General features: G+C 29.2%; 4 protein-coding genes across 5 annotated transcripts in view; 2 read left to right on the top strand and 2 right to left on the bottom strand.

Moving 5' to 3' along the window:
- The window catches only part of LOC140669171 (gamma-aminobutyric acid receptor subunit alpha-6), a 117,709-nt gene that overhangs the window by 9,278 nt on the left and 82,297 nt on the right, over window positions 1-26,134 (bottom strand). The window contains exon 1 of one of the 2 annotated variants that reach the window (XM_072898734.1): window positions 3,603-3,720. The exons of the other annotated variant lie outside the window; for it this stretch is intronic. Within the exon in view, the coding sequence (XP_072754835.1) occupies window positions 3,603-3,625 (23 nt within the window). The 5' untranslated portion in view covers window positions 3,626-3,720. Of the gene's footprint in view, window positions 1-3,602; window positions 3,721-26,134 lie in introns of those variants that run through there. 2 annotated transcript variants of the gene reach the window in all.
- On the top strand, window positions 6,571-16,018 carry Lcch3 (Ligand-gated chloride channel homolog 3). The gene is made up of 10 exons (XM_072899562.1): window positions 6,571-7,074; window positions 8,917-9,112; window positions 10,732-10,838; window positions 11,513-11,580; window positions 12,593-12,738; window positions 12,889-13,046; window positions 13,424-13,708; window positions 14,020-14,250; window positions 14,325-14,581; window positions 14,911-16,018. The coding sequence occupies exons 2-10, from the start codon at window positions 9,039-9,041 to the stop codon at window positions 15,061-15,063; spliced, it is 1,479 nt and encodes a 492-aa protein (XP_072755663.1). The 5' UTR covers window positions 6,571-7,074; window positions 8,917-9,038; the 3' UTR covers window positions 15,064-16,018.
- On the bottom strand, window positions 17,234-21,258 carry Lbr (lamin B receptor). The gene is made up of 9 exons (XM_072899589.1): window positions 20,889-21,258; window positions 20,223-20,382; window positions 19,821-20,064; window positions 19,504-19,745; window positions 19,003-19,357; window positions 18,621-18,919; window positions 18,280-18,533; window positions 18,072-18,196; window positions 17,234-17,984 (listed from the first exon to the last, which is right to left on the bottom strand). Exons 2-9 carry the CDS (start codon window positions 20,370-20,372, stop codon window positions 17,701-17,703), a joined length of 1,953 nt encoding a protein of 650 aa, XP_072755690.1. The 5' UTR covers window positions 20,373-20,382; window positions 20,889-21,258; the 3' UTR covers window positions 17,234-17,700.
- On the top strand, window positions 22,294-24,178 carry LOC140669681 (heat shock factor 2-binding protein). The gene is made up of 6 exons (XM_072899715.1): window positions 22,294-22,332; window positions 22,426-22,591; window positions 22,737-22,855; window positions 23,106-23,210; window positions 23,387-23,652; window positions 23,863-24,178. The coding sequence occupies exons 1-6, from the start codon at window positions 22,294-22,296 to the stop codon at window positions 24,176-24,178; spliced, it is 1,011 nt and encodes a 336-aa protein (XP_072755816.1).

The raw sequence follows: 26,134 nt of genomic DNA, 5'->3' as shown, positions 1-26,134 counted from the left end.
ACACAAAAGATAAATTAAAATTTTTTTAATATTTGAAATTAACGAATCAAAGCATAATAATAGACAGATTAGAGAGATATATCACGTACCGCGTGATAATATTTTAAAAATTGTAAATAGAATATACATTTGAGTAATGATTGATAGTTATATTCAGCATTATAAATGAGTCCTAAATGTCGATAATTGAAATTCATTAAGTATTTAGTAAACGTGAGTGCACTTTTATGATTGTGTGAGATCGATCATCTCGTAGCTGCTAGATTCGCCTCTAAAGTTGATATTCTGCATATCGAGAGAAATTCATTTCAAGCCGTATCGATTACGCATGTATTTTAATCCTAAAAAGAACCAATTAATACCATCCTCAGTTTCAAATTTTTATAATACCTTCGTTGTAACGAGAACATTCCTTTTCATAATTAACCACGTGTAATATTTTTTAAATTATTCACATAAAATTTCACAAAAAATTTAATTCTATTTAATATTTCTAATTATTTACAACATAATGACATAAATCAAACGAACATTACTTGCATCTAGTTTTATTCCCATGCACTTATAATATTATTTGTTTTTAAATTATTCACCAGTTTATATCCACAAAAAGAAAAATCATTTCATATGTAATCATTTATAGATTCTATATTATATATCCTATATTATTTCATTTATTTTTAATCACTTTCAAAAGGACCCTACGGCGAGTTTTTCGTCAAGTAGAAATCGACGAAAGACTCGAAAGATGCGCACAATATTCAAAGCTTCTCGAATAGTGTAACATGATATAATGACGACGTTAAAAGATATTACAAGGAGTTATGTGAAGCACGTTCTTACTCTCCCTCACCTCTATTGTCCACATTCTCTGTCATCTTTTTGACATAGCCACCGCGAAATAGCATCGTCCACGTGCCAAGAGAGAACTTTATTCATGCAGGGGTCAGAATATTTCTCCGTACAGGGGGTCAGATAAACCGCAGCTTGTAACATATGTTTAAAGATATTCGCTTGCTAATTGTAAGCGTATCGAAACATATTATTGCGCGCGATATCTTTCAAAATCTTCCTTCTACAAAATGTTTTCTAAAGCAATTATGTAAAGAAAAATTTTGATACTGCAATAAACTTTAGTACACACATTATTTAGTAAAAAAACGTGTAATAAAATTTATGTACACAAATTTGACCAAACTGAATATTTTACAGATTACAAAAATCGAATAATTTTATAGCTCCAAACTTTGCATGTAGAAAGATTTATAGAATATTAATAATTTTATCAACTTACGATTCTTTACGTTACTATTCATTATGACTCGACTTTGTATCCGTTTTAATTTCCACCGTGAAGGACTCGAAAAGCCGTAATAGAGTCGCAAAGGGGTAAACGACGAGCATCATTTGATTTAAGATATAAAGCGAGGCTGGAATCGCGGCGTGGCGGGAAGGAAAAGTGCACGAAAGTGCCTCTTGTCATTCGCCGATTCAGCAGCATCCGTCCGTGATCCACAAGAGTTCGTCATTGTTTCGGAAGAACGTTACGCTTTGTTACATCATAATTTTGTAAGATTATATGAGCATTTTACTTGCCGTTTTCGGACCATTCAAGTAATTGTATAAAGTGTCGATAGTAATGGCAGAACGTAGACAATATTTTATTTATCCAAAAATATCTATCATAAAAAAACAATGATGAGGAAAGAAATTTTATGTTCCAAAATCAAGTGTCAATATAAAATAATTGTAAATAAAACAATCAAATAATTATATCATTAAAATCAATAAATCATAAATTAATTTTTAGTTTGATTAATTACTAACGAATAATACAATCATATGATACGAATCAAAAAGTAAAAAATTCAAAGATTTACTTGTAAGAGACACCATGATACCATAACTCATTGTTACATAAATTTTAAAATTTAATTATAGAGTTTAAAGAGTTAATAAATTGTTATATGTAAATAGTATTTTTTTTCTTTGAATGTATTAATGTAAAAACATTATTATTTGAAAAACAAATTTATTGCGCTTATCTGTAAAAATATAACATATTAAATTAACAAAGTATCTGCGTATGTACTACCGTATTGATTATGTAAAGAATTCACGAATAGACAAAATCATCTCACTATCTACGTTATTATTATAGCCTAAATTTGATTATTTTTCAATAATCTTTAAACAACATTCTCTCAATTTTATCGCTACAATTGTCGATGAAACAAATATGAAGATCTTTTTATTATTTACCAAAATCATTATAAAATCATTATATTATAAATTCTTATAAATTAAAAATATCGTTATTATTTGGTTAAAACATGCAAAAGCAATTTACAATTATACTTATTATTACAATCCGATAATTTACGAAAAGATGTTTTGGATGTGTTCGACGTTTGTATGCATGAATAATAACTTGTTAAATATGCTCGATTATATTCAAAGAGTAATTAGATTTCCTATGATGACTGCCTCGAAATCTGCTCTTGAAATATTCAGATGCTTTTCCAAGTTTCGCGATCTACACGTACGGTTATAATTGCCTAAGATGCATCTTTGAGTTTCATGCGTCAGAAGCCGCTGGCTTTGATATACAGCGATTGAGATTTTTATTAATTCAAGATACAAAACGTTTGTGAATATGGAGTAAAACAACGATTACATTAAATGAGTTAAAAGCGATCTGAATAACAATCGGTACTATAGTTTTCCATACAAGAAAGAACATAATTTGAGAATAATTTTTTTTCATGTTATCAAAATGTTCTTAAAATGAATTAATTTAAACAAGATATAATTTAATGCTACAAAAAAGGCATTATAATTACAATTTAATGATAATATATAGTTATTTTTAACAGTTTAACTTGTGTATCAATATATTTTATCAATTATCTTTACATATAATTGAAAATTGCATAACTGATGACTATTATAAAAATATTGATATAAAATAAAATAAGCAAAATAAAACTATTAACGTAAAGTTTCACGTATAAAAAATCATATAAAAAAATTGAGAATTGCATGTACTTGATATATTTGCTTCATATAATTGAGAACTCTAATATATATTGTTGATAGCTTAAATATGTATATTTTAAATGTATCATAAAATAATTTAAAATAATTAGTTTTTATTAATTAATATTTTATTTTAATTTTTTTTTTAAATTTTATGTACGCAAATATGTTCACGATTTTTATCTAATCTGCTTCAAAATTATTTCAAATATCTATTTTAATAATATTCTATAAAGTGCAACGAGAAATACATATATAAAAAACAATATGTATGCGTTATCTACTATATATTACATATTTAAAGCTATCAATAATATATATTAGAATTCTCAATTATATGAAGCAAATATATCAAGTACATGCAGTTCTCAATTTTTGTATATGATTTTTATACGTCAAACTTTACGTTAATAGTTATTTTGTTTATTTTATTGCGTCTTCTTATAACACATACATTATATAAAAATAAAAATATGCATTTAAAAGATGCGTATCCTTCGCAAATGTCGCAAGACGCAATAATTTTCGCTATGATAATTCGTCAATAATTATGTTTTACTCACAATGATATTTTCTTTGGTGTCATCTTCGATATTGATTCAAGAACTTTCGTTTCACTTGAGAATTCTATGGGATACGCTTGTACTTGTCGATGATACCGATGAGTTTGACACTCGTCACGAGGTGCTACAGGCCATTGCGGCGGCCGCGTGGATCTTCCTACCGCGAACCCCCTAAGACGCGGAGTTTCAAGCGGAGTCGCGACGCGCAAGTCCCGAAATCGCGATCATATATAATATATTCACGCTTTTAATTCTTAACGTCATGCGTATTCGCGACGATCGCACGATAAACTTGCGATTTGAATAATTAGGAGCTTAATCAATCTTTAATCCTCTTCGCGTCTATACTATATATATATATATATATCGAGTATTCGTACGGTTAGAGGATAATTTTAAAGCCATAATAAACTTAAAGTTTATACTTAAGTTTTATGAAATATTTTTATTAAGTTAATTTTGAGAAAATTGAAAACGACAAATTCCAACGTCGAAAATGTTCATGTCATATATAGGCTGAAGAGAAAGGATTTTATGTTCATTAAATCTTATAAGTTAAATAAAAACTTGATCTCTCTTTTTCCTTTTATATAACAAGTGGACATTCAATTTTTAATAAAATATTATTTTAGCAAAAAAATATAGCAAACAAATGTTATTTTATATTTTAATACGCACATTATTTCTGATTATTATAATATTATTAAATCGTCAAGGTTTGAGAAATTAGCTAAGCGCATTTAATTCTGAGATAATTCAAAGTACCTACAATCAACGAAATTTCACGCGTCACTATTCTCGTCAAATCACATTAAACTTCGAGCAGCTACGAAATTTAAACACGTTAATTAGCAAGTTTCTGGGCGTGTTTCTGATCGTGTCATGTTTCAGCTAGGCTTTATTTAGAAGGATTGCTTTCATTTACATTCAAGTGTGAAAATTATATATAGAGAGGACAATCTAGAGCAATAGCACGTTAAACTGCACTGAAGTCTGTGAATCTTATGGATGTGCAATTAAAATAAATATCAAAATAAATTATATGTACATTATATTACAGAAATATAACAAGCATTGATGATATCATTCATTAAAAGTCTTGCAAAGATGTAATAATAATATATCATACATAAATTATATAACTAATAAAATTTAATATAGTCTTAAAAATAATTTTCTCTTTTTTCGATAGTATATATGTTTATTAAAATAATAGTTAAAATATGGATATGGGTGCTTTCCTTTGATAGTTTTACATTTCTTTTTTAAATTGAATTTTGCAGAAACGGTCCTTCATTTGGAAACTGCCGTTGCAAAGATATAATGTTGTGATTTTTCGCTCGAGTTTCCTCGCGGACATTTCGAAACTGATGAAAACGCGTCTTCCAAGACGCCGGGGGTGGAAATGATTTCCGACCAACATCGATGTTGCCGACAGGAAGACTCTTATCGTCTCTCGCGAAGATACATAAGTGAACCTATCCTGCCGGCGGCACGATGGATGTCTCTTTGCTTATCGATTATGAATCTAACCACTATTACTTTATCATGTCACATGGGATGTACAACCAACGTATAAAACGTCAAAGACAGATTTAGAGAAATTCTCTAATTTTCTAAATTTAAAATGAGAATAGTTAAGGAGAATATGCTAATAACTTCTAAATAAATTTTTAAATTTTTAAATAAATTCAAGCAGAGTAAACAAACTCTCATTTTTTAAATTTCAGGCGATTTAATTATTAAGCATATTTAATTAAATATTAGTTGAAAATTTAAAATATGTTGTAATATAGTATCTTTTATTATAAGAGAATTTTTGTTCGAGATTTTAATGAAGAATCTGTTTTTAATGTTAGCCACAAATCACCCTGTACACTCTTGAAAAGTGCCCCAAATCTCGATAGTTCACTTATCGGATAGCTTTGTCGTGGTAATGTGTGTGATATGACGCGGAAGTGAATCTTCATTAATGCTTAGTCGAGCGCCTATTAATTTGATCTTATCTTCATGCCTACTTTTTACTCTTATTTTTAAGAGACTCTCATTTAAAAACGTTATTTTCATTAAGATGTTACGAAAATTCCTGCTTGCGAATTTTTTATATTATATATTATTATATATTTTGTATATTACATATCAGATCATTATTATTATAGAAATAATAGTGCATGTAAAAAAAAGTTAGCAGATTGATTGAGAAATATGTAACTTGTAAGGAAAGAAACTCCGTCGCTTTTCTTCCCTGTTAGTTTTTTATTGAAGCTTCGTCACGTCCGCCAGGAATACCCAGCTGATTGGTTTTTGTCGCGCATCCCAAAATAAGTATCGATCATTCCGATTCTTTCCGCGTTACAATTCTCAAAGGTTAATGACACCTCCTGCCACATTCTAAGGATGTTGGAGAGGAGATGAGTGGTAATAGTGATGGCGATAGTGTTTGATCGGCTCCCTCTGAAAATCCGATCACTCGCTGTGTGTCACTAGGTCGGCCGAGATAGAGGGTATAGCGAGATAGGTATACTGTGCATGCGCGCAAGTCGCGACGAAAGCCCGGGGAATGGTGACGAAAGACGAGGAGGGATCTCGGAGGAGCAAAAGAGAGAAGCATCAAGGCGATCCAAGAGAACAGGCGCAGCAAGAGAGGGACAGAGGGAGATTGGATGCGAGGAAACGGGTAGAGGAAACATTCGGGGTAGAACGAAGCGATTGCACGTGAAAAAGTAGATGCGAGCGAGAGGGACGGAGGACCCACGAAAACGAGAGCGTTGGAAGAGGGAGGGACGGGGGAGAGAAGAGGGTGGATGTGATAAAGATAGTAACCAGCATGTTAGCAGATAAGAGCGAGAGGATGATTTCCGGAGTGAACAGGAGAGAGCGGGAGAGAGAGAAAGAACACATTCGCAATGAGGGAGTAAAAGAGGGGAGGGAGCAAGAGAGAGACAGAGAAGGAGAGGGGGAGGGAGAATCTGAAGAGAGAAATCGACAGTGGATCCGCGTTAGCTACCGAGGGATGAAAGGCAGCAAACTCCGCGAGACTAGTGGCGCATGGGAATACCTCGCGCTTTCGTATCTGTCAGAGGACGTTGACAACGTCAACGTTGACGACGACGACGACGACGATAACGTGAACGAGAACGAAAAGTGATGCTGACAATGAGCAACGATCAATGACAGGCGCTCGTGACAACGCGTTCGAAGTCGCGAGCTCGACCGTATTTCATGAAGTGGTAACAACGCCGGGTCTTGTGAACGCTAATAACAGTGAACCCCCGTGAACGCTGATAACGGCGGGCCAATGTTCGAAAAATTGCGATCTTGCGCTGCGATCCACTTCGAGTTATAATTATGGACTAAAGTGCGCGTTAACGATAACGCCAGTCGATAACGTGATACTCAGTGTAATATTCCGATTCCATCAAATTGACAATGAAATCGTCGCCCGCATCGTGATTTTCGTCGGATGCATCAGGTATAGTGTAAACTTAAATAAGAAATTCATTAGAAAAGTATAGAGTTAACGATTTTTAAACAAATCGAGCTACTTTATTTATATGCTTTTCAATAAAAAAGCCTAAGATTTTTGTATGCTTTCCAATAAAAAGCCAATAACATTCAGATCCAAATTTTTAAATTTTATAGCATTGCATTTTCTTGTATTATTCTTACATAATTTAAATCTTAAATAATATATTACGAATATATATAATATTTCCAAATATACAAATATTTATAAAAACTATTTCAAATATTTTCCTAATGTTGTATTATATAACATTAAAAACTATACATTTGCAAACGCCATATGTATCATACAGAATATCTTTGTAACAATATTATATTATTGATTTTTACTTATTACATCACTACTTTTACTTGTAATGACTGAAATAACTTGTATTTTCAATTTCTGAAAATATATTTGTAATAAATCATTATTTCTGTTAAAAAAAATTAGTTTATCATTTTATTTTTAATTCAAAGTTCGAAAAAATCAAGTTAATATTCTATATAAATTAATTATTAAGTAAAATAATCTGTTTATTTATATTTTTATTTTTATTTGTATACATATATATATATATATATATATATATATATATATATTTAATTGTCTATTGTTTATACTATCTATTGTCACATTATTTAAATGATGTGTACAATGAAATGTAATATTTATTGTACATTTTGATTATTCGGAAAGATTAATCATTAAATATTAGTGAGAAGATTCATATTTATATGATATTAGAAAAGTATATATAGATTAGAACAGTAAACAACAAAAAATTTTATTTTATATTAGATTTTATATTTTAAAGAACCAAAAAGCTACTTCGCATTGTTTTGGGGTAAAATAATAAATTATATAAGGTATCATGTGCATGAAATATTCTCTGTCGTCGATTTAAAACTCAAGCATTAATAAAGTCAACTGAAGGGAGGGAAAAACATTCTCCTGTCATTATTTATGGTGTCTCGTGACTAACAAGATCTTCATCTTGATTGCCTTAGAGAATAATTGTATCAAGAATATACAATATTATATAGAATATATTTTACAACTTTTTATTATTGTTTGACGTATTCATCGAGTTTACGTAAGCGAAAATCGGCTCTGTTCGTGCGCGATCTTTGAATGGAAAGTGAATAATGTATTGTAGCACAGGCGATATGTAGAGCGTGTTATACGAGATTTTTATTTCGCACGCTGTATTGTATGCTATTGTAATGCTTTATCATGTTGGCCCATTTTGTTGTTTTACTCTTGAATCTAATCAATCACTAGAATAATATGGAGTTATATATCTAGTTCTTAATTAATCGATCTTCTGCATACTCGAAAATTAAAAAGAAAAAGATAAAAAATAATATTTTAAAGCTGAAATACACATCACAACAATATAATTCTTGTTTGTATACATACAAATCAGCTCTCTTAAATCTTAATAACAATTAATGAGAGAAAAGAGAGAAACCAAGTTTAAGTAATAAATATTTTTGTCATAAAATTTATTTATAAATTTGTACTTATTTCCGGTTGGTAAGTTTCAAGAAACGAGTATATATATATATATATATATACATGTGTATATCGATAAGTTAAATCTTCTACATCTCGTCACATGCAAGAGTTAAACCGGGTAGAGAACTTATTACAGATGTGGTGAGTTTTACATATATGTGTGTTTGTCCCATGAGCGGGATAACTTGAGGGTGCGTAGAGTGAGAGTACGCGTGGAACTGGCATACGAAGGTCAAGGGCGGCAAGGAAAGAGAGATACAGGGTCTTTCCTTTTATCTGCGATTTTAGAACGACGACAGCGGCGACGAGCCGGTTACGGGGATGCCGAGGGGATGCGAGGATACCGCGAGATGACGTTCTCCATCGCGCTCGTCATTCACTGACGTAATCTCGGTCGGATAACGAAGAGGATGGGCAGGATGCTGCTGCGCGGGCTGTCGTTGATCGTTTTCCTCCTCGTGCAGCTACGCTACCGTCTCATCTGGTGAGCACCGACATTCAAATTTTTCCCCTAATATAAAAAATTGCGGCAAATAATAACGCGAATGCTTTTCCCGCCTTGCCCACACGTGGCATGAATACGTAACGAATGCGATTTCAATTTTCTATCCGTAAGTGTATTTAGGTACATACTTGAGACAAGGAAAACTTTTGTGTGTAAATGTGACGTATAAATTATTTTCAAATAAAACACACAGACACATACAATCAAAAGTAAAGAACGTAGTAAAAAGAAAGAGATATGTAAACACATGATATATTTAAAAAAATATACAATTAAAAAATAAAATCGTTACTCTCTTAATTCAAAGAACAATGACAAATTACTTTGAATGTCTACGAAAGATGCCGATTTTTCAGACTCATTTGTTGTTTAACGAACTCCAAGCATAAAGAAATTATACTCAAAGTACCTTCTGGCAAATTAGACATCTAATATAATAATCTACAACGCGGTCAAAGTTAAAATAAAGTTTAAATTAATATCTTAATAATAATGTTATAAACTAACATAGGCTAACTCAACTAAAAATATATATAAATGCAACAAAGGGGAGCTAATATATACATAAATAAAATGACATAAAATAATTAAGGAACAAAAGGAAGTAAATTAAATACCTGAATTAAGCCCGAGTCGCGACACGAGCGATTGTTTGGGCAATCAGAACTCCAATCAGTCCACTGTAAACAACAAGAGACAACAAAGCTCCATTTCCCGGGCAAAAGACGAACCTGATAATCCTTTCTAAACAACGATGGATTTTAAACCATCTCATGATTTTCTCACAATTTTAAAAATGTTCCCTTATTTGCTCATAATAATAAAACATATTACAGTCACAAGTAAAATAATCGCTATGGACCAGACCAAGTCGACAGTGCCTGAATTAGTCAATGGAAGAAATTTTGCAATGCGTGCCAGTATCTCTTTTATATCCATGGTTCTTCGTTTATGTATTAATTTCTATTCTTCAATATTGTCTTATTTTATTCTTCGATGTTATATCGTTGCATCCTTGCGTATCACACGTCACATTTCACATATGCAATATTATTTGCGTTTTAGGTAAAAATATTAATAATAATACTAATAATTTGTTACTGTATAAAAGTATTAGAAAGAGAGAGAGAGAGAAATAAAGGTCTGTTAGATATGAATAATTTTTGTATTATATTACGGAGAATATATAATTTAGATTTTTTTCGCCATGTTTAACAGAAATGAACATCAAAGATGTAAATGTTTCGATGCATACTTCAAAAAGTAAAACTTCTAATTGAAATTAATCTAATTATCAAGTGTTTATATAATTTTATCGTACAATCGATAAATATAATATGTAATTAATTCATAATATATTTTTATTAATATTAAAATGTTATAATTCAAAAATTAATTTAAATATAAATATTACAATGTATTAATATTAAAAATTTGAGTTATATGTATGTGAAAAAAGAACTTTCCCGAATCTATTTTTTATATTATATTATTATATAACATATTTGAGAAACCTGATAAATGTATTGCTCTTCATCAAGAATATTTTAACAATGTTTTAAGCCAATTTTCGTATTTTGAAAGTTCACACTTTACAGGGCTTCCCTAGAGAGTATCGGAATGTCCGATAGACTGGAGAACGTTACGCAGACGATTTCGAGGATACTCGACGGCTATGATATTCGATTAAGGCCAAACTTTGGCGGTGAGCTCTAGCTTTGTGACTTTGTTGCACGTTTTATTGAAAATTATTCAATTAAAATTAAATATGTTTGTTACAACAATTATGTGTGTACTCTTATGTTATTTAATTTCAATATACAAAAAGGAGTATACATATATTATATATAATTAAAGAATAGTTTAGTTATAATAAAACACTATAAATTGTAAAATTAGAAAATGTATAAAAAATATGATTAAAATTATATTTGTTAAAATTAATAGTTACGTATACATATATATATTTTCTAAAAGTATAACACAAAGAAAAAAAATATATCAATTATATTGGGGATTTTGAAAAACTATTCACACTTAGATATCAAGCTATTTGTGACAAAACTAAATTCTAAAATAGAGCCCGTTCGCCTGAAGGTAGGCAAAGATATATAACGTTAGAAAAGCTTTTAATAAAGTTTTCCACACCATTCAACGAAGTACGATCGCAATCAGCGCTTTTAATCGAACATGCAACGAGGGGAAATAATTTGCCGATATTATCATCAGGATTAGAAAAAGGCTTTAATCTATCTCTTTATTCACTTAATTTAATAGCTCGTCATTATAAACAGTTTAAAAAATAAGGGAATTAGGATGCTGACTTTTTTTCGTGTACAAAAGATAATTCAACATTTAATGAGAGATTGTTATTTAAAGGTGATCCATTATTAGTCGGGATGGATCTCACCATTGCAAGTTTCGATGCGATCTCAGAAGTCAATATGGTAAGAAAATAAAACAAAAAAATACATATTTAAACAGTAGAAAGAAATTTTTTTCTTCTCAATATAAAATTTTTACATAATTATCTTTTTTTAACATTTTTAGAAAATAATATAAATTTCATATCTTTTTTTTAACTTTAAACTTTACTTCTTTAGTGTCAATTTGTGTTAAATGCAAGATTTAAATTAAATTGTGTGTAACGAAAATCTAATCATCTGAAAAACTATTTCTTAAAAAGATCTGAAAGAGATCTAAACATCTGAAAAAAGATAGTTTTTTAAAAAGATGTGTTAGATTAATTTCTTCATATGTAAATTATATGTAATTCTTTATATATAATTTATATGTAAATTTATTTCTAAATTTGATTATCTTTTTTTATTTTTTTTATTTACATTATTTATATTTTTTATTTATATCATTACATCTCGTTCATTATATATATATATATATATTATATTCTTGTACAAATGTAAATTAAGATGTCTGTTTAGAATATTACATGTATAATAATACAAAAACTACTTTCACACAATCTAATATTCATATAACATTTTTATCAGCGTTTTCTTGAATCGATTCTTACCTTGAGGCCTCTGATAAACTTTTCCTCCATCTTCTTCAATATCGCTCTGTTGATAGTCTTCGAGTAATATTTCTTTTCTATCACTATTCCGCAAAGAATCTTCTTATGCATGATAAATAACTGTAAAAAGTCTTGAGAACAGTTGTGATGTAAAAAACATTTAATAATTATATGTATAAGAGATATAATAATATTATGTATAAGATAAATTATATCTAGAAGTCTTTTTCATAATTAATTATAATAATAAGTCACAATTAATTATAACAATAATAACGGTGTATAAAAGCTCTCTTAACTTAATTAAAATATATATAAATGAGTACAAGGTGTAGAGAGCTGTATATTACAGCTCTCCACACCTTGTACTCATTTATATAAATTTATAATAATAAATTACATTGATGTCGTTATCTGCGTCTCAGGATTATACGATAACGATGTACTTAAATCAATACTGGAAGGACGAGAGACTCGCTTTTTCGCATGAAGACGAAGTCTTGACGTTAAGCGGTGATTTCGCGGAAAAGATTTGGGTTCCAGATACGTTTTTCGCAAACGATAAAAACAGGTAATTGCGGCAATGAATAACTCATGAGTGACGCTTCAAAAACTTGCTGAATATTCGTAACAGTTTTATCGTGTTTTGAATTTTTGTTCTCTTTTTTGTCGTGAATTATGTTTTATACCGTTTTACTGAACTGCTTTCACCTGTTTGCAGCTTTCTGCATGACGTCACCGAGCGCAATAAACTCGTCAGATTATCGGGCGACGGTTCGGTCACATATGGCATGAGATTCACAACAACCCTAGCCTGCATGATGGATCTGCATTACTATCCTCTCGATTCACAAAATTGCACCGTCGAAATCGAGAGCTGTACGTATTGAAATATGTATCTAATATATCATTCGAGCAAATAAAATATCTATCAAAATTCTTTTTTTCATTCTTTCATAAAGAGTGGCCTTTTATATAAAATATGTAAAATATATAAAACAGATATACACATACCCACATATATCCCTTCTATATATTCATTTAAATTAAATTTTTCTGTAGATTTATGTCTAAAAATTATAATTATTAAATTTTAAATAATTTCCTATATATAAATTTTAGGATATATATAATAGAACGTTTAGAAAACAAATTATTTAAATATTGATCAATAAATGAGAAAAGTACAAGAAGATTGAATTCCAATAAAATATAATTTATGTTCCCTTATAAATTATGCTATTTTAAATATTTAGATGGATATACAGTTCTCGACGTAGTAATGTACTGGAAAGAAACTCCCGTTCGCGGAGTCGAGGAAGCGGAATTGCCACAATTTACGATAATCGGCTACGAGACCAATGATCGAAAGGAGAAGTTGGCAACAGGCATCTACCAGAGACTCTCACTGAGTTTTAAACTTCAAAGGAACATCGGTTATTTCGTTTTTCAGACATACCTGCCGAGTATACTAATCGTAATGCTTAGCTGGGTCAGCTTCTGGATCAATCATGAAGCTACCAGCGCAAGAGTAGCTCTCGGTAAAATTGGGATAAAATTTTGTTTCTAAAACATTTGTCTTAATTAATTTTTTTTTTACTTAACTATTTATAAACTGTTTTTTATACGTAATTACATAAATTATATAATTTTTTAAAAACATATTATCAAAGTTATTTATATATTACTTAAATTAAAAATAAAATTTCCATTAATTTAGAATTAGTAAATTATTTTATTTTATTCTGAAATTAGGAATTTATAAAATTCTCTCTTCAATTTCTTCTTTCTATAAAATTCTCTAGAAAGAAATTCTCGTTAAATATGTAGATAATACAGTATATTCTTTCAGGTATTACGACCGTGTTAACGATGACAACTATATCAACGGGTGTTAGAAGCTCACTGCCACGGATTAGTTACGTGAAAGCCATCGATATTTATTTGGTGATGTGCTTCGTTTTCGTATTTGCGGCTCTATTGGAATATGCAGCGGTCAATTATACATATTGGGGCGCCAGAGCGAAAAAAAAGACCAAGAAAAAAGAAACTGACGAGAAGAAAGTGCTCTCTTCTAAAATCGGTAACTGAATATTAATTAAGGATCTTTTTTTAGATTATTTTTTTTTGTTCGATTGACTTTTTATTTTTCTTCAGGAAGTAAAGCCAGTTCGCCTTTTCCTGATTCTACGGACGCGGATATCATAGAGCTTCAGGATCTCAGAATGTCGCCTTTACCGAGCATTAGAAATAGGTCAGGCCTAGTCAGCGCTTCATTGACGCCGGGAGCTGGAAGGGATCACGACCCGGCCAAGTTTCCGCCGAGCTTTCGTATTTCCAGGGTCGCAGCTTACAACACGCACACTCGAAATAGCGGTCTCAGGTACAGAGGCCCGAGACCGCACAAACCAAAGGTATGCTCAATTATACTAAAAGTATTTTTAAACACACAACGCACAATTAGAAAATATGTAAAAAAGTCTAAAAGTCTTTCCACATAATTTTTGCGCTTCACATTTTTGTGAGGAAATATATCCATTACATTAACAGATCATAAGAAAAAAGAATATCTTACACGAAAAAATGATAGAAGTATTCTGAAAAATTATAAACTGATAAAACATTTAAAACGAACTATCGCTGATTTCTCTAAAAATTGAAGCTAAAGAAAAAGAAGCAATTATAATGCATGGTTTCAATTTAATTCATTATGTGATCTGATTTATTTTATATGTTTTGATAGGTATTACATGCTCTACGTAGAGGAGCTTCCGTGTTGCGCGTATCAATGCCAAAGATCAAGGATGTGAATATGATAGATAAGTATTCGCGAATTATTTTCCCAGTCAGCTTTATGCTGTTCAATGCCGTGTACTGGATCTTCTATTTTTTCTGAGCAGCGAATGGATATTAAATCGAATTCGGCCACATCTGTATCTAAAAAAGGACCAATCAATTCGGGAGGATTCTTTCAAGTTTTCGAGCACGTCGATATACATATGGAGCGATGTATAATATTTTTCGCGGAAATAAAGATCCACCGAATATACAAACAGGTGATGAAAGTACTGAATCGAAAGTACTGCCATGAAACACACTTATCGATAGAAATAAAATGTACTTGTGAGACTTATGTGTGTTAACAGCGTTTACGAGATTTTTGTTAATTAGAAAGCGTACAATATAAATAGATAAGAGATACGAACAAGCGACAATATGTTCCTAATGAAACGTGATAGCTATGTCATGTGCATTACATGAAAAAGGCACCAATGAGTAATAATTTGGTAATGAACGAGAAAAGTCGCAATGAAATCCAAAAATAAAATAAAGATAAATTAGAATAAGATATTTGCACCCATGATGATAAAAGTAATCTATGTCATATCTTTTATTTTGGAGATAAATGTAAACTTTGTTTCTTCGTTTATATGTATTTTTTTTTAATACATCAAAAAGAGAATATTATTTAATGATTGTTTTTCTGCACTGAGACGCAGTATTTCATATAAGTATATATTTCGTGTAAAATAATATATAAAAATTATATATATTATTTTTTTTCAATGTTTGTGATATATATTTCACATTTTTAATCACCAGCTCACAAATTCTCTGGTTTCGAATTTTATAAAGTACATTTAAAATCAATATTGAAAGTGCGAAATGAATAAATTACATTACAAATTTTAATAGCGACCGATAAAATTGAAACAAATATTAAAGATAAAAAATTACCAATATTAACTTAATGACAATTGGCTATAATTAACAAATTATATATTAATTAATAAAAATTTAGGGAACTGTATCGACAATATTTAACACATTGGCAATTATAATCATTTTATTTATCATTTTTTCCATACTTATATAAAATATATAAAGTACGAAAAAAATGATAAGTTATAGATATATATTTTTATAATTTTTTTTTTATCATATAACTGAAAAGAGACATGATTTATATTGCATGCAAATTTAAAAAATATTTTTATGAAAAAAGTACACATAATTTAAAGAATATTACGTAAAAATGTAAAGCTCTTAAGTAATGCGACAATTTCTAAACATAATTTTAACAAATATCAAATACAAAAAAAAAATAGCAACTAAATATAATTATTCTGACGATTAATCACGCATCTATTGTGAATAGATATGCAGATATATATGTGGCAGAAATTTGCTTCTATTACTTCACAAATAAATCATACATATACGCAATTTTGGAAGAATTTTATTTATTTTTAGAAGATAGAGAATATTTATTATAAAAAAAGACATGTATGTAAAGAACAGAAAATACTATCTTATCAATGACTGGCTAAGATACATAATGATTTACACACAATATAAGAATACTCAAACTTTAGTTTGACGATTATATTGCAGATGAATGAATTAAGTGGACACATTTTTAAGAATCCACTTTAACGAAAATTGTTTTTATAGTAATTAGGTACATATGTAAATATACGAACAAAAATTTAATAAAAAATAAGTGTGCATAAATATATAATACATACTTTTAAATATAGTATCATTAACGATCCATTTACAACTTCGAATCTGTTTCATTCTATTTATATATATATATAATATCCTTATAATACATATTTTTTTACGTGTATAATCATTCTTTCAAATTTTACTTATCTCACTTTTACATGCAGACAGTTAATTTGATACTTTATTTAGAAATTTAGTAGTTTTGTAATATTTCGTTTATTTTTACTGTTTTATTTATATAAATGACTTTCTTTTTTTTATATTATGTCTTAAATAATTTAAAAATATGATTTTGTTAAAATGTAAAAGTATATCCTTGTTGAAATTTACTGCATTACAAACAAGAAAAAATATAGACAATAATATATATATATTTTTTTTATTAAAAAAAGAACGTATCTTTAATAAAGTTTGCTTATCATAATGTCAGATGAAAAAATTATAATGTATATCTAAGTATATATCTAAGTATGTATATGTGTATCTATATATATATATATATATAATACATACACATATATATATGTATATATATATAATATATATATAGAAGTATAAAATTTCTTAATTTATATTTTTATAATGCTCGACATTACAGGCACAATCTGTTATAAAATATTTTATATCTTTATACTTATTTTTAAATACAAATACATAAACTCTTCCCTCATTCAGCAAAAACGTGCAGCATCGTTTTATTCTCTTTTCTATCGCGCGTATCATCATCACATATATAGAGATTTCTTTTATAAACTTAAATATTTCTAATGTGAAAAATCTCTCAATATTATAAATCTCAAAATATTTTTGGCTCTTAACGAATTCTACATTTGTAATTCTACATTTTATAATACTACTATATCACTATCTCACAAAAATATTTAAAAATGCACGTTTAGAGATCTTATAATGTGTACTTTATAATGAGCGTACCTTCGGAGCATACTTTTGAAAAAATAAAGCTGTAATATAGGATTTACGGTATTATAAAAAAATACTTTGCTACTTGTGTTCTATTGCTTTAAAATATACGCTTCAAGATCATGTACTTCACGCGAGAACAATATTGTTCCCATGCATATCCATATCGTCTCTGACAACGTCTATTGTCTCTTATAGCTCTATAAGCCAGTGTTAATGTGCAGCAGATTGCTGCATAATACGGTAATATGTCACTCATCAAACTTATAACCGCGATTGACCATTGCATTATAATGTCACCCAAATAATTAGGATGCCTCACATGACCCCATAAACCAGATAACATCAATTTTTTCCCACGCGATGTTGGGATGGTTTCTAAATCTATAAATTTCAAAAATAGATATATTTTAATTCACTTTAAAATAGGAAAAATCGGAAAAAATAATCATTATTTCTTCTTACACTTACAAGGTACTGTTGGCGAAACGGGATTTTTTCTGAATTCATTTTTTCGCAAATTACTAATCCTGTACAAGGCATATCCCATTATAAAACTTAAAACAAATATTCCAGCAAAATAATTAAATTTTATCCTAGAAGTACATTAAACAGAGATTAATATATTAAATTAAATTCTTATATACTTATATATGTTATATATTATCTATATGCTTACTTTTGATATAATATAAATCTTGTTGTAAGAGTTGTTAAGAATGGATATAACAAGTGACTGACGCATGTCATGTATCCAGTTCCTTCATACATTATTGCAAAGGATGTAAAAATAGTAGCTTCAAATATTAATCCATCTACAATATAGAATTGTTGCAATAAGATAACCAACAATGCAGTTACATTATGTTGCTCAATATTTAGACTCTTTATATCGCCAATAACTTTAATTATGACAGCCATGTTCACGATTAACTGTAAAATAAAAAAATAATTATAATCATATTCATTTCTTTCAAATCCTCAAAATCTTTCGCAATAATAGAAATATAAAATAATTACCGTGCCAATAAGAGAAGCTCGTATTAATAACAGTTTAATATCCAAAACACCAATTCTTGGATTGATTTCTCTACCCTGCCAAAAATTATATATCTTGCTTTTAGTTGATGCATATATATTTAAATTGGCTATCGGAGCTTTTCCTGCTTTGATATACAATCCCAGTGCTAAAAACGTTCCCACAAGCCAGCCACTGACTGACAACTGCATAATATTATCCAAGATAAAATCACTGACCAAAATATTTTTGGACATGCATAAACCAAATACTATTATAATCAATAAAGCGCATAAAAAACCTAAAAATTTAATAAAAATTTATAAAAAATATTATTAAAAACACCAAAATATAATTAAAAATCACGCATTATTAAGCATATACCATTTATACGATATTGAAGTCTCCCAATTTTACTTTGTTGTCCATCTACAGTTTTTCCAATTGGTATAATTGAAATACAAGTCAATAATATTAAGAATGCAATATAAGATAATAATCCGTGTAAATTTATGTAAGATTCCAAGTTAGTAGGAAATTCTATGCGAGCAAATTTGCATTGTCCTTTCGAGCACAAGAGTTGCGGTAAGATTATAGACATTGGTAAGATAAAAATAAGAAAAGTTGTTCCAATCCATCCACCCCATTCTTGCGGTTCATCTACTCTGTTAATCTCTTTTTCACGTTTCACTGTTTCTTCCCACTTTTCAGTCTCTTGCGATAATAAGGGTTTTAAATCCTAAGATATAATTATTAACACATTAGGTAAACTGCATTTACATAGAATAAAAACAATACGATACAGAATATAAAAATGGAGCAAAAATGGAGAAATATTAATAGAATATAATATTAAGAATATATTAAAATAAATTAAAAATTTACTTGATCTCTTTGCATCGAATATCCCCTTTCTCCTGAAGGATAATCATGTATATAACTTTTCCTTTCTAGTGGAAGTGAAACAGCTCTATCGATATTTCTGAATAATTTCTTGTATTCTTGCTCAGTTTTTAGAAGAGTCGGTCTACGCGTTACTTCTCTTTGCAAGCGTTGTTGCAAAGGCATTGCTTCAGTTGGACTCTCTTCCAGTCCTTTGTTTCCTTCTCTGTGATTGCTTACTTTATCTGTTTATTAGTAAAAACAAATTTGTATGTAAAAATATATATAGCAAACATATAGCAAATATAGCATATGCTTACCACTTTCGGCATCTATGCGCGATAGAGAGATCTTAGCGAGGCGAGTACTACGAATAGGCAGTTTTCTAGATGTAAGTGTTGGCGATCTCGCAGGCGATCTTGCAGGCGATCTCGCAGGCGATCTCCCAGGTGATCTACCTGATTGTCTAGCTGGTGATCTTCTACTTGGTGATTTCCTGCTAGGCGAATATCTCGAAGGACTTTTCCTACTTGTTCTACTCGTACTTCTCCCTACTCTCTCATACTTAAAAAATATAAAGAGGATTACAAATGTGTATCATTTTATAATATGGAATATATCTTCAATTAAAAACAAACAAAATTTTTGTCCAAAATTTATTCTACATTCTTCCTAACTATATATAATTTTTGTAATATTTCTTTATAGCACTTAACTATTACCTTTATGTCATTTTCTCCAACCATATGTTGGATGCCTGTTTCAAATTGTATTTTGTAATGATCACCTCTACCATAGAGAATCCTTCCTTTATAATATTCAGAAGTATTCGGATATTTGGCAAGAACCTGTTCACCCTTGGTAAACTTCATTGCGCAAGATCTAGCGTAATATTAAAAAAATTATTTATAATATATATATATATATATATATATATATATATTAAAATATAAATATAAAAAATTATCAAAGGTTAATTATATTTATTAATTTATTAGCAAAATCTCGATAATTAAACTTTCTCTGTCAAATTACGTATTAGATATAAGGCAATAATCTAAAAAAAAACGTTATTCGATCAGGCTTATTTATTATTTACTTCAGATTTAGTCGTAAATTATACAATTCTAGTTAAAAAAAAGAACAATCACAATTAATTATCGCTTTATACATAAATAAGATCACATTGGCGAATAATTATGCAAGATAGAAATTCTCACGATCACAAAAAAAGCGGTAACGCGGGTAAATTTTGTATAATTGTCCATCGAACGAAGGTATGCAAACTGAAGCGGGAAAGCGTCATCGCGCGCTTTTATAGTAATCTCAATCTTGCATTAAAACGCAAGTAAATCTTTAATCGGAATAAAATTCACTGTGCGACTTACGTGTCGTGCTGATCCGGGACGGTCGGCTCTCTCTCTGCTCGGCAGATATTCACGATGCGTAAAAAATAATAAAACTTCCACAAGTCGCGAGGTTACGCCTGATACCGCTCTGGTGCATCATAATATAATATACGGGAGGGACGCGCAAATGCACGCAGCACGCACACGCCATGCGTTCCGAGATACATCCGATGTAGGCCACGCGACAGAACAACTTACCGTTACGTCAATGGGTGCGTTCACATTTTGCGATGCTCATATTCGACCTTTTACTACAGCGCGCTGATTCCTCATGATATTCGAGCCGAATATATGTAACGAATACCCAGTCGAGTACATTTTATCTTATCATAATGAACGGAAATTGCGTTACGGTGAAACCTTGCCGGTAATTAAGCGGTCTTAAACTACATAGTTTTCTGTGTAGTAAATATTTATTAATATTAAAACTAATGTCACATATTCTCATACACATATTATTCTAATATAAACAGAAAAAATTTAACTTTATAAAAAATTGTACTCTCTTTGTTTTTATAATAGAAGCATTTAAATACAGAATTTCTTCCACATTTATTTTAAAGAAAAAAACGTTGGATTAACAACGTATATTATAAATATAACAAATTATAAAAAAGTAATTAAGTATCATTCCATAAATTAATAATAATATACTTTAGATTACTTTTTTTTAATAATAATATTAATTATAAGAGTTACTATTAGAGAAAGTATATATTAATAATATAGTAATATAAATATAAAAGTTATTAAATAATTTTTTTCTATTAAACAATAAATTATCTTTAGAATATATATCTTGAAATTCGAACAAAATTCGAGATGTCAAGATATTATACATGCACGTATAGGCACGTAGTTGTATAATTTGCTCCAAATAAGTTTGTTAAATACAAATTGGAAACAAAAGTTGTATCAAGTAAAAGTTAGAATTATTCTAAATATATTAATAAAATTAATGTGTATGCGTGATTTTAGTAATTTTATATCCTCACATGAAGAAGATTTCTGAGAAAGTATAGAATTATAGATGTCAAATTTAAAAAACGTCAACATCATGTCTCCACATATATAAGGTTTTTATAAATTTCTAATATTTATATATATACTATTTTTTAATTTAACTTCTCTCTATTTAAAATTTTTCATTATAATATTCATCATATATGTAGAGAAATATTAAAAATATAAATGTAAAATCTGTTTCAAAAATTGCATTCCCCTTCTATTAATTGCGAAATTAATTAATAGGTTACAAAGGGAGTAATTTAAAGTCTTGACATTACGCATCAAATTGCAACGAGTAATTTGGAAAGCATTTGTTTATAACGACTGCGAGTAAATTGCTATTCTTTCCCGATACCGCAAAAGAGAGAGAAAACACATGGAGGAATTCAATTTAAATAATGAATCTGAACTCTTAGTATGTGTTTCAGATGATAAGATACTTAATTTTATTTATGTACGTAACTTATTTATTTCATAACGACAGGTTTTTTAAATTTCATACTTTCAGAATTCTTTAGAGAAAATTATAAATTCCAGCGAACATAATTTTCACAAATTCATAGATGACATTCCACAAACATTTGCAACTAACAATCTCAAGTTTCAGGAAGAGACGAATGAAAAGCAAAATCTTTTTAATAACTTTTCAATAACGTCATCTGATGCGTCACAAGGTTATAAGTTTAATACTTTAGTCCACGCACTATAAAATATAATTAAATTTTTTTTGCAATTAATAACAGTGAACTTGCAACTAAACGCATTATAAGTTGTTATATTTTTACGTTAACATAAATTAGACATTGAATTTATGCATAGATAATACAAATAAAATAATGACATTGGAATCAAAGTGCGAAGAGCTGTGTGATCAAGTTCATCATTTAACGAAAGAAAAAGAAACTGCATTCAAAGAAATAGAACGTTTAAAAGATCAAGTAAAACTTTATAATTTCATTTCTTTATTAATTTTAATATAGCATCATTATACTATTATATATTTATTATTTGACTATGTTCTTGTACTGCATTTTTATACTGTAGCTTTCTTTAAATTAAGAATTTTTCGAATGTATTTTATTTATTCTTCATTTCGAAAATCTGCTGAAATATTATAAGTACAGTATCTCAATCATTTTTTGAAAATACTGTTCATTAATTTATTTATGTCTCTTTACTTTCGAATAGATAATAAGTCAGAGTACCTATTGCACAAGCCTAGGTGCAGTATTAAGTAACCTGACTTGGCGTGCTTCTAGATTTCCGCAAATAGTCGATATTTGGTTAACGACCGTAAGTATACGTTGAAAATATTAAGTAAAAGAGCATAGTAAATTTTATTGTATTTGAAATAAATATAATAAAAAGAAAAATCTAATTAAAACTTTATAAAAATATAATATTACACATTTTTTATATTTATATATAATGCCAAGCAATATATAAGTTCAATCATGTAATATTTCTAGTTTCAGAATAAAATAGGAGAATTTTTGTCGATAGTAAACGGCACTTTTGGTGCGTTCATTAATACTTATAGAAACATATTTCCTCCGACGAGCAATATTGAATACCAATTTGTAATAGGACTCCTCGGGATTGTTACTAATATATCCGCGAGTCCGGAAGGTCGCGAATTTTTAATTACAAATTCCAATGGCAGAGAATTCGTACAAAAAATAATTAAATTAACGCCTGAATTGCCATCAGCTCCCGGATCATTATCTCTAAAGAGGTATAAATATATTTTAACAGATTTCCTTCCCCCCCCCTCCTCTTGTCATATTTCTAGATGTGATTTATCTCTATCTTTACATATAAAAAATATCTTTTTTTCTAACTTTCATAGTATGTATGTTTTTATTGAAAGAGAGACAAATCTTTTTTACAATACGCTTATGTATGTTGATATATGTTAAAATCTCAAACGCAGTTGTAATTGCAGATTAATATTAATGATTCTGTACAACGTGAGTATGAATAAGACCGGTTTGCAATATCTCCTGGAGTCCCAATTAGAAACCACGTTAAGTCATTGTATGGAAGATGAATCGTCTTCGGAAGAGGTGCAATTGCTCTGTCTTCGCGTTCTACAATCAGTCACGTACGGTCTCACCGAACCGAAGTACATTCACGCTTTGACAACAACAATTGCGATCGAAAGAATCGAGACTATGACGTGCTCAAAACGCAGCGATATCAGCGATGCAGCAAAACAAGTTATAAAATATATACAAGATACTAAAAAAAATATTAAATGACTATAATGTATAATACACTGATGCATTCTGTAACACACCAATGCATTATCATTGCAAAAATAAATATATAATCACGCGTATAATAAGTAAACGATTAAATGTTTTTAAAATAATTTTTTTGCGTTTGGCGAAATATTTTATTATGCGTATTTTTAAAATGTATTAATACTGTTATAATATAATATAATATAGAAATTAAAATATGTTATAAATATGTTTATCATTTATGTCAATTACATTATTTATAACAATACTTTTTGATATATATTCAATATATATCTCGTTATGTTTGTTAAGTTTTATTTATTTATTTATATAAGTTTTATTTATATATAATTTTTGTTTAAATAATTTAGAGTTTACATATTAGAAAGTCTATTTAATAGTCTACTGCACTAAATTTTTAGACATGTTTTCTTCACTATCTAATAATAGAACATATCGCCAGAATATATACAGACTATCCTTGGAACATATGTTCGTGACTACCACGAGGGTTGTCGGCAATATCGATCTGCAAAGAGCAGAAACAAAATGAAAGCGATTAGGATGCAGTATACTATAACGACAAGTCGATATTATACGAGTTATATAATATAGTAGTTATGTAGCAATGTATGTAAAATAAATTATATAATGATGAAAAATAAATTACACATAATAATGGAACAAAAATGTGTAAATTAGGTTCTCTTGAATAATTAACTACGATTATAACATAAAATATGCACTTTGCATATCAATTCTAACAATTAAGACTGCGTTGTTGTAATTCAAATTTATTAATTTATTTGATTATTAATACGTTCAAAATCTATTGGTTTGTTTTCATAACAAATTATAAAAGAAAAGCGAGACACATCAATTGCATTGACCCAGAAGGTATATTGAGGTAATGACCGACCGCTCTAGATAAAACTTTGTGTATGCTTTCATACTTATTCGATAATACAATGCGCATAATTTTAATTTAAATATCTTAAGCGTGTGCTATATAAAAAATCAGAAATATTTTCACAAAATATATATTTCAGATACCATTTTTTATTGATAAAAAATATAAAATATTAATTCCTTTCTCTTTCTGAAATAAACTGTAATAGAATAAAAAATAATAATAAAACGAATAGTCTAAAAATTCTAATAGTAAAATAATAGTTTTTATGTATTTGATATAGTTTAAAATAACATTTTTTTCACTAAATTAATCGTATCATATTTTTTCGTGAAATTTATATATATAATGATATTCCATGTACAATTTGTTACTATACGTATAGCTTTATCTCTTATCTAACTTGTTCTTGAAAAAAAACTAATATTTCTAATGTTCTTATAATATATTGTGTATGTGTATGACATTATGCAGCAAGTATACTACATGCAGGAGTGCATGCAGTAATGAGAATATCCAATCACAACGAAAGTGCGATTGTGAGAGCACCTAATACTAAATATATGATATCTCAATAAAGCACGTCTTTTTTTATAATTCTCTTTTTCCCTTTCTTAGTCCACATATTCTATTCAATATTAATACCTATTATAAGAAAAAAAAATTAAAATTTTCTTTATTGTATCATTCCTTTTTTTCAATACCATTTCCCTCGTATCACATTATCTATATTTCTTGATAAATTAAAAAATTTTATAAAAAATATTATCTTTTAGCAGAAATAGAGAGAGAAGACGCTCTTCACGTAAGGCATCCTCTATGTCCACTCCTGAATTTGCTAGAAAAGTCATCGGATTTTGCGAACGCGTTTTCCACTTAAATCTTCGTCCGCAGACGCTCCTGACCGCGGGGTTGAATATCGATCCGCGGCGCGAGTCCCGCACGCGAGGGAGTGTGCGCTCGGTGCACCAAGATCGCGTCGGAGCGCGGCGCGGCACCGCGGTGCCGTCGCGTCCAGGGATTGGCGCGCACGGAGTGCGCGCCGGGGATGACGGGCAGGC

This window comes from Anoplolepis gracilipes, chromosome 9, assembly GCF_047496725.1.
Source record: "Anoplolepis gracilipes chromosome 9, ASM4749672v1, whole genome shotgun sequence".
NCBI classification, from domain to species: domain Eukaryota; kingdom Metazoa; phylum Arthropoda; class Insecta; order Hymenoptera; family Formicidae; genus Anoplolepis; species Anoplolepis gracilipes.
The sequence above is the reverse complement of the archived record's forward strand: the minus strand, read 5'-3'. Positions and strand labels throughout refer to the sequence as shown.